Here is a 13182-nt window from a genome sequence, read left to right on the forward strand (position 1 = left end):
GCGCTGGTTGCTGTATCACCCCCCTCCCATTCCACCCCAGGGCGAGTCGCTGCGCAGCGGTCAGTCTGCACCCGGGGGACCTCATTCCCGCCGTCGAATCGCCTCGCCTGATCTGGCCCGGCCCGGTGTGTGTCTCTCAGCAGCAGAACCCCGCGCACGCCCCCAGCCCGAGACTCCCTAGGCGGGCTGCCCCCCTCTTCCTTAGAGCAGGCGGGTTCTGCACGTGACCGGAGCGAGCTCGCGCCTGCGCGGGCCGCTTCTCGGGGGGTGGGGCGGACTAACGGTCGGCGCGGCCGGAGTTGCCGGGTCTGGTGTGGAGCTGTGATTTTTCCAGCTGTGGCTAAGGTGCGGGGGAGAAGCTGCACGCTGCGCTTGACCTCTCGTGTGCCGCTTTCCCGGAGCTGGACGAAATGGAACGTACCCGCAGAAGCGGAGTTCTGTAGGCTTTAAATAACCGCTTGTGTTTGCTTCTTGCAGGCTCTGCAGCACACCTGGGCAAAATAGCAGTGGGCTGAAGCGCTGTATGACCCAACGCTGGACTGACTGTTGGAGCAGATTGAAATATGGCAGCGGAGATCAGCTTTCTAAGAGATCAAAGTAAGCGCCAAATAGACTTAAAATAGCCTTTTACGCACTTAAAGAAAGTTTGCCATTGTCGTTCTGGATAGCCTGTGTTACGCTCCCTGATTACAGTTTGAAAGGAAGGTGCAAATGGGAAACCTTAGTCTTGTACCTGTAGAGTAAAAGGAAAAATACCCTACTGTTCTGTTTTACAGTAATGTTAGGAATTACTAGGTATAATGCTCTTTCCGAACAGTTAAAGAAAATAACTTTTGTGTCAATAACACTGGTTTGTTTATAACACTGAATTTTTGTTTACATCTGGCTGTTGAGTTGATTACATCCTTTTTGATGCTTTGAGTGTATCATCCCAAAGTAGTATGTTAGCTTTCATTTTTCATCCATCTACAATGTTCATATATGGAGATACACCTCTCTTAGAGCTGGAAGGGATCTTGGGAGGTTGTCAAGTGCAGTCCCCTCTCCTTTTGGTAGGGCCGAGTACTAGCCATGACAATTTTTTTTCCAGTCTATTTGCACTAGACCCCTAAATGGCCTTCTCAAGGATTGAGCTCACAACCCTGGGTTTACAAGGCCAACACTCAAACCACTGAGTTATCCCCATGTTGGTGCATTGGGATGTGTGTGATGCGTGATGTGCTTGGGAGGTTCACACTAGCTGACATGGACTTTTGCTTCCTGTGCTATGTCTAAAACTGTACAGAAGACCACTCTCCTGGTAGCTTCTACTCTGAAAGTCTTCAGTGATGCCTTCTCTAATTTTGTCATATGCACAGAGAATTGTTTTGTCTTTTGATACTTAGTGTGGAAGTGCTGGAGAGGACATCCTGGTATTTGTTTTTATGCAATTAGATGGTATAAAACACAGGTGGCCAACCTTTTTTCATTGGGGGGAGCATATGGCAATTTTTTATGTGTTCTGGAGGCATGGGGGGATGTCTGTGCAATTAGCATATGTCTTGTAGTTTTGCTTAACGAGAATATTGCTCATGAAGTACAATAGAACCCTGAGATATGTGTGCTCAAGATGAGTTAATGCGACTCTTGAGTGGCAGGGAGTTGGCACCTGGCTCCACCCAAGTAATATGAAATTTGACTTCTGCAGTGTTGCACAAGAAAACAACTTCTGTGTAAATCAGGGGTCTATTGTGTTTGCACATTTTCAAGCAGCAATCAAGGAGTTGAAGATGGTCATTGCTGTCTTATGGTTTAATATGTGTTGCAATGGCCAATTCTTTTGCTAGAAGCTGTTTTGCTGGTTCATATTTTAATGGACTAGGTGGGAGACATAAAGTATACTTCATTTTTTTTCTTTAATGTTGGAATAAATGCCTTATGTTAATGGGTGTTTCCTTAATTTCCATTTTGCTTTATTCTTCCTCATTCTCCATGCAAAGCTGCCATCCTTAGCTTTGTGCTAGTGCTGACTCCAAGAGGAAAACAGAACACTTTTTTTTCTTTTCACACGTGTGCATGCCCAGTTGTACTACTATTCTCAAGCTAATTTGGAATTCCCCATTTTCTTCATGACCCCAAAATGCTGTCCTGATTTCTTATTATATTTGACCTTCCCCAATAAGCAATGGGGGTTGTCTTTTGAGAATGTCCACGCTTGTTGTTTTATTCAGTTTCTGGCATACTCTCTATCTTTCCGGGGATGGTATGGTATTTTCCCAGGAGTGTTTTTCACTCTGGTAAGAACTAGTCAATTGTAACATAGGGCATTTATATTTTAAAAAAGTGATTCATGAATGCATAGCATATTATGGATTTTTAGTTACATGTAATAGTAGATTGATTATTTAATTTAGGGTTGTACCAATAAAGAGTTAAACTTCAGCAGGCATAATAGTAATATGTAAACTAGAATACTGAACATCTGAATGTCTATTTTTTTCAACAAAGTTAATATATCACTTATGTTTCAGTGTAATAGTCTGTAAAATGTTTCTTTTTTATTTATATGAAATTTACAATAATACAGAGGTGTACCACTGAAGTATTAAGCAGTAAGCATACTGAATTTGAGACTACCAGTCTGGGTCCATTTGTCCATGCAGCATTTTGTAGCAGAATACCTAGTTTGATATTGTGAGTAGACAAAGTCTATTCCTCAGTTTTGAATGGGTGTACCCAAAGTTTGAAATATTTGAAAAAAAATTTGTCTTGTGCTTGCTGGATACCAATGCAATTATTTTTCTCAATTGAAGGTGGTATTTCCTAGCACTCTTTTATGAAGTAGATTTCCTTCAGGAAATTGCCAGTCTTGCATCATTTGGTAAAGTAATCAGCCATGCCAAGATGCATTAATTAGTATGATTTTTCTCCTCTAAACTTGCCAAGTCCATCTGGGGTTAATTATCTAAGGTGAAGACATTCAGTTGATAGGAGTAGCTCAGTACCTTGATTCCTTCAGTAATGAATGTGCCTATCTGGTACAAGCTATTTGCCTGATTTAGGATCCAAACAGCTTTACAGAAATGTTTTTAAAACCACCAGGTCAATGTGAGAACTGACATTTACTGTAAATGACAAAAAAAAGTGTGGCCTAGAAAGATGGTCTCTTTTATAAAGAAACTGTCCATTTTTTTTAAAGTATACTTTCCTTAAAATGTAGGGAAAAATATGCCTCCAACCCACTTACGTCTATGAAACTTTTAATTGCCTATTTATCTATGACTGCTTGACCATTTTTTTTTTTCTCCTCCAGATCAAAGACTAAATGCAGCACTCAGACAGCATCAGGAAGAGAACCTTTTGAGAACCAGCTCTGTGCAAGTATGTCAATTATGGCTTTGTCAGCACTGAGGATTTTTAGACTGTGTAAACCATCAGTATAGATGCCTTACACAAATATATATAATTAAATTTGCACTGGTAATGTGAGTCATACACTCCTGTGACTGAGGGTGTGTCTATACTTAGAATGCATTTGACGCGCTAAAATCGATTCTACAGAGTTCTGGCACAGCAAAATCTATATCTCTGGGCTTGGCCACTGACCCTGGTACTCCACGCTGTCAGGTGGTGTAAGGAACTTTGGTGTGAGCCTGAAGAGCTCAGAGCTACACCAGGGAACCAAGTCGATCCTGATACATGAAATCTAACTACGCTAATGATATAGCTAGAATCGCTTATCCAAGATTGATTTGGTTCCCTGGTGTAGACTAGGTCTAAGTTCATTGAAGGTTTCTGTTGTTGCTCATAGGTTTCCCCAACAGCTGTTCAGTGAAAGTGATGAGATTGTTAGGCATTAAGTTGTGAGTGGCAGCGGGTAAAAAGGACAAAACAGTGATTGATTGGTGGGGTTGTTTCATTCTGAGCAGCAGCAGGGACACTGGCACTGTCTCCAGGCAATGAGCAAGTGTATGCCACACAGTTAAATCAGCCTAAGTTGCACAACTCCAGTTACATGAATAAAGCGATTCAACTTCGCTTAGATTGATTTATTGCAGTATCTACACTGAGCTGGATTAATGAGAGAAACTCTCTCCTTGACTTACTTTATGCATCTGGTTCTCACGGAATACCAAAGTTGACAGGAAGGTGAGCTGTGGTTAATTCAGCAGGTTTTCATTAGACCAGCTAAATCAAGCCCCAGTGGATCAATTGCTGCAGTTTTGATCTCCTGAAAGTAGAGATGACTCCTTAGAGAGATCACAATACATCAGTTGACATCACATCCAAATCTGAAATGAACATATTTGCAACCACAAGGGCTAAAAAGTTCTTTTTGCTTATGTTGCATTAAAGCTTAATTTCCGCAAAAGTTGATGGTATATGCCTGGGAAAGATTACTAACTACAGAAGTTCTTGTCAAGCCTTGCTTTTAGAAGAAAGTATACAGCTATAGACAGATTTAGGAGTTGGGAGTAGTAGCATGCATGCTGCTGACTTGTATACAAAGCGCTAGGAGTTTAGATTAGCTGCCATTAATTTTTGCCACTTTTCTGCAAATGATCTTTTTGTTGTCTTCTATCCAGAATGGAATATAGAATTCATACGTCATCTTGCTAGTGTAGTTGATTCTCTGATTTTGTGATGTGACACTTCATATGAATATATCTCAAGACAGAGCTAGAATTCCAATGACCATTTTCTCTTTCAGATTGCATGGGAATTGTAAAAATTAGTTCACTGTGCATACATACTAAAAACTAAACACGTGAAAAGTGATTTTTAAATTTTGAATACAAGTGGAATAGAATCAAGTTTTTAAAAGATCTGAGCTCTGAAGTGAAGTTTAAAAACTTTGTGTTATGCAGCAGTGTTCAGCTGCATTAAAGTGCTAACTAATCTGTTACAGACAAATGTCGTAAAGGGCAATGACACACTGGAACCCTGGCTCACTGACCAAAGGTAATTACTTCTCTTTTTATGGTTTGGAACAAAATATTTTTCAGACTTCTTTTTAAATGAGCTATTTAAAAATTGTCATTGAAAAGTCTTGTTGAGTCTATAAGGTTTGCACCTGAATAAAAACAGGAAAAAGATTCATGATCAAAACTTTGGCATTTAAGGATGCTTACTTAATTGTAGGCAGCTATTTTTATATGCAAAAATGTTTATTTACAGCTAGCATAGATAGCATATATATATATATATATATATACCGTAAATATTCACAGGAACATTCATACCGTAAATAGCTTCTTGAATGTTTTGAAAAACTATAAGGTAACCACTTAGGCACAGAACCAAGTGGAGTGTGCCTTTGGGTGCCTCAAGGCATGTTTTCGGTGCCCCTTGACCTGGTTGGCCATGGGGAGCACAGAGTACCCCGTGTTGTGGCCACCTGTTGTCGAGGAGAAGGTGAAGGCCTTCCTCCCAGGCTTGGGGCGCAGATGCTGGACATGGCTACAAACAACTGGGCTCCCATCTGACGGGCCCTGAGAGAGAGCTTCTCCTGCAGCCCCCCAGTGACCCTCCCCAGGGCACCCCCAGCTTTGGTCTAGGGCACGCAGCCCTACCCTGTCATGACCATAACCCCTCCCCTCATCCCTTTACCCCTCCCTGACCCTTCCCCAATAACTAGGTACACAGGAGTGGTGAAAAAATAAAACCTTTACTATTGAGGTGTGAAAAACTTGTACAAAACTACTTTGCGTAATGTGAACTATTTACAAGGTGCAAGTCTTAACATATATACGTGGTGGAGGCCTTGGTATGGGGAGCGTCCAAACTTGTAACGGGGGCTTGGGACATGGGGGTGTGGCTCAGTCTATGGAAGGGTGGTGAGCTCTGAGCGGCATCAGCTGTGGGATCCCCATTCACCATGGGTTCGGGGTCACCACTGGGGCTGGCTTGGGGCTGGGAGCACAAGGAGGTATGGATGGGGCGGCGATGTGGCAGAGTTGGGCTCAGCAGGGGGCCTGAGGGGAAGCAGGGGCTGGCAATGGCTGGGGGCAGGGGGCTGGCCATGGCCATCACCCATTTAAGGAGCTGCAGCATTCCTGGAAGCAGGGCACCAGAGCTGGGAGGGACAAGGTGGGCAGCGGGGGCAATGGGGGCAGCAGACGCAGGTGCCTGGGCCAGCAACACCTGCCAGATAGCTGTGGCAGTGTCAAATATGGCCATGAGCTGACCCCAGGCCTGCATCCACCACTCCCATTCTCCCTACCACCACTCCCGTTCCCAAGCCCACTACTCCAGCTTGGCCTGCAGCTGCTGCTCCAGGATGTCAGTGTGCCTACAGAGAGTGGCGGTGTAGGCCCATAGCACATCTTCCTCAGTTGTCTGATAGCCCCTCCATCCACAAGCCTGCCCCTGAGGTGTTGAGCTGTCAGCTGGCCTGGAAGCTGGTGCTGGGCTGTCTGGCTCCAGGTGGGGGATGGGCCTGGCTGGCCCTGGCATCGAGGTTAGACTTGTCTGGCCCTTCGATGAATCATTCCCTCCACACAGCTCCTAAGGTCCTGCACCCCTACTTCTGTTGGCAGCAGCCCCCACCCCCAGACATGTGTGCCCTGCACGGTGGGCCCTGCCACACAGCAATTTCATGGTGCTTTGAGTAGGGGGCTGACAGCACCACCCACTCAATAGGCTAGCAGCCCAGGGGGATGTCCAGCCACCAAGGGGTCCTTGCATGGGTGGAGGGAGAGCTGGTTGCATTCTGGTCCTCCCTGGGGTCCCCTGCATGCGAACAGCTCACAGCACCATCCATGGGGGCCTGTGCTGACTGTCACCTTCGAGTGTACTCCTCAGTGATGTGTCCAGGGTCAGGCCATCACCCCTGTGGCTGGCCCACTCTTAGCCATGGCAGGAGCAGGTGTGTCCCCAAGCTCCAGGGTTTGTGATCCATGAGTTGCTCACCAGACAGTCCCCCAAACAGGTTTAGAGATGCTCTGGATGTCGCCATGCTCAAGGGGCCAGAGTCCAGGTCTGTTACCAAGGTCCAGTGGGTGGACTTGGGTTCTGGCTCTGGCTACATTGGGGAGTGCCTCCTCCAAGGTGTCTGTGGTGTGTCAGCTGGTGGTGCTGTCCTTGCCACCAAGGAGCTGGTACAGCTCATCATAGAACAGGTAGGTGGCCGTCCCTGCGCTGACCTCTGCCATGTGTACTTGGCCCAAATGTAGCCCTGGTGTAGCTCTCTTACTTCTGCCCACACCTGCTCTTTGGTGCTGGTGGGATGTCTGTGCCCTGCCAGGGCTGCAACCAGGCATGTGGAGCCCAGGGCATTCTTGTGTTTAGCTGAGGGGTCCAGAAACACAGCCTCAGAGGCCCAAGAGGTTCTGTAGCTTGGAGCCAGACAAGGAGGGGGCCTGCTTCTTCACCTCCCTGAGGTGAGTCCTAGGACCCTCAGGCAGATCTCACGAGGGTCCCGTAAGGCATCTGGTGGCCTCTGCCATTGTTTCACTGTCTGGGAGTGGCAGGGAGGGTATGCTGGCAGGCAGTGTGGTGGGTCTGCTGTTTGCACACTCTCAGCTTCCTGCTACAGGGTTTCTGGGTCTCCCTGCAGCTTTAAGAACATCTGGAGGCAGAGAGCATAGAGCTGTGATTGGCCGGGGGGAATGCCTTGACCACAGCAGCTAGCCAGTGCCACAGAGGACTGTTCTTTTGACAAAAGCGTCCACACATGGTTTTTTTGTCAACAGAATCTGTCGGTAAACGCATTCTGCCTCGTGGCAGAGGGGCAGAAGGCTGTTGACAAAATGTGGCTGTTGATGAAATATATTTTGTTTGTGGAGCTCTGAGTTTTGTTGACAAAATTCTCCAATGTACACAGACATAGGCTTAGGTTAAATCAAACAAATACAACTCAATAATATGGAACAAAAAAAAGGTGGGTGTGGAGGAAAGGGATGCCTGTTACAAAGCCTAATTCATCCCAAAAGGGGACAGAAGCAAAAATCATGTAACTTGGGTAATTTATAGGGCACAAATAGTGAACGCTTATATCCACCACTTTCTGAACAATCCATAGGAAAATACTGTATGTAGGGTATTTGTTGAACAGTTTTGATTAATGAAAGTGTGTGTAAAAAATTTCAGCCCATTCAAATCTCATTTGAAAATACTTGATTTTGTGTTTAAGGCAGTTGATGGGAACTTGAGTTCCAAGTTCACTACCTGGCCCTGCTACTGACATCCTGCATCACTTCAGACAAATTGATTTTAACAGTTCATGTCTCATTTCTTGTCTATAATATGGAAATAAAGAATGGGTGGTCTGTATATTTTATAAAGTTTGAGGCAGGTACAGTGAGGGATTCAGCCAATGGGAGCCACAAGGGCAGAGCTTGCAGGTGTGGGCAGCTTGTGGAGATACTTTTTTTCCCCTGGGGCATGCTGAAGCGTGCCTGCCACCATAGGGTCTGGCAGCATGGGACAGCTTGCAGGAAATGTGCCTGAGTATCCCACTGGACTTTCAGCAGCCTGGAGATGATGATTAACTGGCTGTGGCTCCAGGATTGACCAGGTGATTGTGACTGGTAGGTTGGTGACTACTGATAATGGGGCAAATCAAGTAGTGATGTTTCAACATCAGTGCAAATGGCTTACAGTTGTAAATTGATCAATAAGGACATCGGAAAAACCTGAACTGTTGACAGAGTAGAAGGAAGTGTAGTAAAGAATAAAGAACTATCAGGAGGAGAAATAATGTGCCTGAACGCAGGTGAATTATTTTACACCGTCCTTTTAGTTAATGTTCCTGCTTTGTTTCATGCATATACAAAATTAAAGTTTATAGTCTATGTTAAACCTGAATTTTTTCCTCTTTCTAGTGTTTCACTATATAATGGTACGTTAACATCACTTCTGCAGATAAAGTAGCTTAATTTTGATCTCAGACAACTGAGTTTTGCAAATGCACTTAAACTTTGAATGTTGTTTTTCTTTCGTTTGATGTGCACGCTTTAAAATTAATAACCAAAGGTTGTTCATGTAACTCATATTATAGGACCAGGAGTAGTTTGGTAAGCCATTTCTGTAAAACCAAGTAACTACGAGAGCACTAGAGCCATAGCTACAATTATGTGTATTTTGCTTTTCTTTCACTTTTAGCTTACTCTCCCCCCTAATTGCTGAGTATGATAAACATCTGGAGGAAATGAGTGAACAGCTTCAGTATTATCAGGTATGAATCATACCACCAGAAGTATGATGGAGTGTATTTCTTAAAAGAAGAATGTGTAATTAAATATTTAAAGTGTTCATCTCTCTACATTAATTTAAAATTTAGGAAATAAAATGTTAAGTATGTAATTTGAGAAACTAAGTCAATGCACAATGATAATGTAACTCTTGAAAGTGAAGTATTTGGTGTTTAATATTGAATCAAAGGTCTGATTTTTAGGATAAAGTGGGGCACAGAACTAGTTTGTACGTCGTATGCCTGAATTATGTTAATTTTAAAGCACAGTGGCTGCAATCAGTAGCAAAATTTTTTCTAGTACTAATCACTTACTGCACTCATTTCTGGTGAATGACATTTTTTTATACTACATTTTGAAGTTTCACTAAGACCCTGTCTTTGGGAGTGGTGGATCTTTCATGAAAAGAAATGGAATTTGTCCAAACTCTCCAACGTTGTCTGCAGTCTTGGAAGGAGCATTGAGAGTCTAATTATGCCTGTTGGCATATTCCTAGCAGATAAGAGAGGCAATAATCCTGTTCCATGATTTATGAAATGGTAGGCTGTGTATTGTTCAAATGAGCCCATTATATGGGACACCCATCTGTCTTAAATTTTAAAATAACCAAATTTAGTGATAACTTTTTTCTACAGCTGTATGTAACTGTTAACATGTAACACTGTCCATCTTAATTTTTATTTCTGACTAGTAATGTTTAAAGATTTTGAATATTAAAGGAGTGGTGTGACCTTACTACTTAGAGGCCCTGTGATTTATATGTGAAAGTTGACTCTCAAATTTTACTCTCATAGGCACAGATGGGTGAGATGAGATTAAAACTTGAACAGGTCATCAAGGAAAATGAAAGGTAAGTAATGTCAATTAGTTAATTTTAAACTTTCTATTTCTAAAAATGAAAAGTATTTCTAGGGATATTTCATAAACCTCTGAATTTGTGAACTCTGGCCAAAGTTTTCACACAGGTTGAAATTCTCGACCGGCACACTCTCATCTGGTAACATCCTTTGTCTGGTAGGACAATGGATATTGTTGGACCAGAGAGCACCTGAACCACAGATCTCCAGTTGTGACTGGCACAGTGGAGCCCCACTGGTAGCAGGGAGCCCCAGGGGCACGTAGCCAGGCTGGGGAGCCCCACTGTGGGGAGCCAGCTGGGGTTGGGGAGTCCCGCCAGGAACACCACTGGCAGTTGATGGGGCTAGAAACTGGTCTGTGGCACCCAGCCAGCAGCCCCACTGCTGCACCAACTCCTATAGCCCCACTGTGGAGAACCTCTGCTGCCCCACTGCTTGGAGCTGGCTGGGGCACAGCGTGGTGCTCATCAGCAGCCCAGCAGCAGTGGGAGCCCAGCCAGGGACAGCCGTGTGGCTGGGAGCCAGCTGGGGCTCAGATGCAGGACCCTAACTGGGGATGGGGGAGATGGTGGGCGTTGAGTACCACCAGTAGCCCTGCAACTGCAGGAGCCCAGCAGGAGTAGGGACCCCGCCCGCCGGCCCCCCCCCCCCCCCCCGCCCCCCGCAAGGCAGGCAGCCAGCTTGACCACCCTTTGTCCGGCAAATCTTGTTTAGGAACACTCGGTCCCGAGGGTGCCAGATAAGAGAAGTATAACTTGCACTTGAATGTTTAAACTTCGGCTCTTAGGTGTTTTGAGGCACCTGTATTTGGAAATCTGGATTGTGTGTATACATAATAAAAGGGACTAAAATAAATTTGTCTGTTTAGAAGTCAGTGTACAGATTTCTTTTGTGTATTGTGCAAATGTTTTTTCCCCCAAGAGTTCCTTTTTTAATGTGCGTATGTTAAATGACTTGTATGTAATTAAGAAGAGAATAGACTCCAGAGTTGATTGTCTTTCTCCTGCTCCTCTTTATAGCAGGCTTTCTCTTCCCAGATCTCTTCTGCTGTACCCAGATATCTGGGATTCTACATTTGTTACTATCCTTTCATCCCTACACACTCTTTGACATTAATTTTTACACTATTAATGTTCTCCAGAATACAGATGCAGTCTTGCAAGTATAACAGTGTAGTTAGTATTCATTATGCATTAAAGTCAGGGACTGTTCGAAGTTAGAATTATACACAATGTTAGCATGATCAATTCTATGTAACTTAGTTTTCACTGTTTTATCCTTTTTTTTTTTTCTCCAGAACTAAGGTAATTACGGCACCCAAATCTGCTATCTGCTAGTACCTCTAATATCACCCACGCTCTTGTGTTGCCTTAGCAGAGAATGTGGGGGCAAATCTCCCACATTGGCACAGATTCTGTGTCATGACCAGGTCCACATTGAACCTACAGTCTCACTATATATGGTGCCTTCTGTTCTCCCAGCTCTGTTGCCAAAACTATCTTTTGATGGGGGGTTGAAACTGAAGATGAATTTATTTTAGAGTTCTGTTTAAAGCTTTTCTTGATTAATCAGAAAAATTGAAGATTAAGTCAAGGTATTTATATCAGAAGAATATTGATAAGTTCAGTGCTTCCATTAAAAGAAATATTGATGTTGAAACATGTACTTATTTGGCATTCTAACTGGTCCCTCTGTCATATCTACTTTAGTAATACCTTTTGTCATTACAGTAAATATACTGTACTGTACAAAAGTTGTGGTTTACATAAACACACATTCAGTTCATAATTTTTTTGGACATATCCCACACCAATGCATTCAGCTTTCAACATTCTTATGATAGTGTGCTAAGTGTCTAATAGCTTATTGTCAAGAATAGGCAGCTACTAAGACTGGGACAAAGCCCTGACGGGATGGTTTAGATGGAGCTGGCCCTGCTTTGCGCAGGGGGTTGGACTTGATAACTTCCTGACCTCTCTTCCAAAGATGATAGAACTGCAGAAAATGTTCTTGCAAATTGCTGTGGCATGCACTCTACATCAGTTACCATTGTTACATTGTAAAATAATTCATTTTAGTTTACGATAGCTTATATTTATGTGAAAAGGTATATATATTTTCAGTGTGACAAGCATTCAGGGTAAAAAAGAATCAAGCATGTAGTTTGGTACATGAGATTTTTTTTTCCCACTTCAGTTGTAACATTTACATCTGTTTTTCCAGATATGGATACTATATGCAAATCTTTGTTCTGGTGACTACGTGACAGTAAAACATCTGTCCTCCGGAATAATATCATGTAGTAATCACTGTGATACTACTGCTCATTTTGTGTGTGTGTATAAAAAACCGTATTTACATGAAGTAGTAATATGTTTTTCTGTGATGTGGTTGTATTGAATGCCTATGCATACATACTGTTAAAAGAAAAGTTAACTGATAATATAGTTGAATAGTTACAGGTTCTGCAACTGTCACTTGGACTCCTTGCCAATTTTTGTAGTTTTAAAAAAGACAACGATTTAAAAGTCTCTCTCCTGCTGCTGTGTGACAGGTCCACAAATGCAGGAGGAGCATAGCCCTATGCAGGAATATGTCTACACAACAAATTTAACCTAATTTCATAGGGGTCAATTTTTCTAATACCCAATATTGTAAAGTTGAGGGTCCATGTCCACGCTGCCACATGAAGTTGATAGTGTGTCCCCATTAGCACTGCTAGCTTTGACTTTGTCAGCAATGCGCAGTGGGTGTCCATCCCACAGTTCCTGCTGCCACATTGCATTGTGGGTTTCTGTCCCGGTGTTCGATGGGACAAAAACATGCAGCAGGTGGTTCTGGGGCCGGGGGGGTGTTGTCAGTATTTCACAGTGCACTTGTTTCCTCCCCCTCCTTTTGGAAAGCAACAGCAAAAAGTGTTTTCATGCCCTTTTTTCATATCCGTGAAGTCACTACTGCAAGGCCAACGTGAACCCATCCAGCTTGAAACTGTTCTGGCAAGTATTATGAGAACCTCACTACTTATGCTGTGGTATGTGCAAAGCCTAAGCAACTGTGTGAATGGTGAAGATTACAAGGATATAGAATTACATGGATATATATGAATGTACTCTGGAGACGAGGATGGGGTGATGCTGGCGCGCTTGATTCTT

General features: G+C 43.6%; 1 protein-coding gene across 2 annotated transcripts in view; it reads left to right on the top strand.

Moving 5' to 3' along the window:
- Positions 1-14: 14 nt before the first annotated feature.
- The window catches only part of SCLT1 (sodium channel and clathrin linker 1), a 112749-nt gene continuing 99581 nt past the window's right edge, over positions 15-13182 (top strand). The window contains exons 1-6 of one of the 2 annotated variants that reach the window (XM_074993312.1): positions 15-125; positions 478-597; positions 3293-3360; positions 4889-4941; positions 9085-9157; positions 9968-10023. In XM_074993312.1, coding sequence (XP_074849413.1) covers positions 564-597; positions 3293-3360; positions 4889-4941; positions 9085-9157; positions 9968-10023 — 284 coding nt within the window. In that variant the 5' untranslated portion in view covers positions 15-125; positions 478-563. Of the gene's footprint in view, positions 126-254; positions 346-477; positions 598-3292; positions 3361-4888; positions 4942-9084; positions 9158-9967; positions 10024-13182 lie in introns of those variants that run through there. The other variant, XM_074993310.1, reaches the window with a different exon arrangement.

Source organism: Carettochelys insculpta, chromosome 4, assembly GCF_033958435.1.
Source record: "Carettochelys insculpta isolate YL-2023 chromosome 4, ASM3395843v1, whole genome shotgun sequence".
NCBI classification, from domain to species: Eukaryota; Metazoa; Chordata; order Testudines; family Carettochelyidae; genus Carettochelys; species Carettochelys insculpta.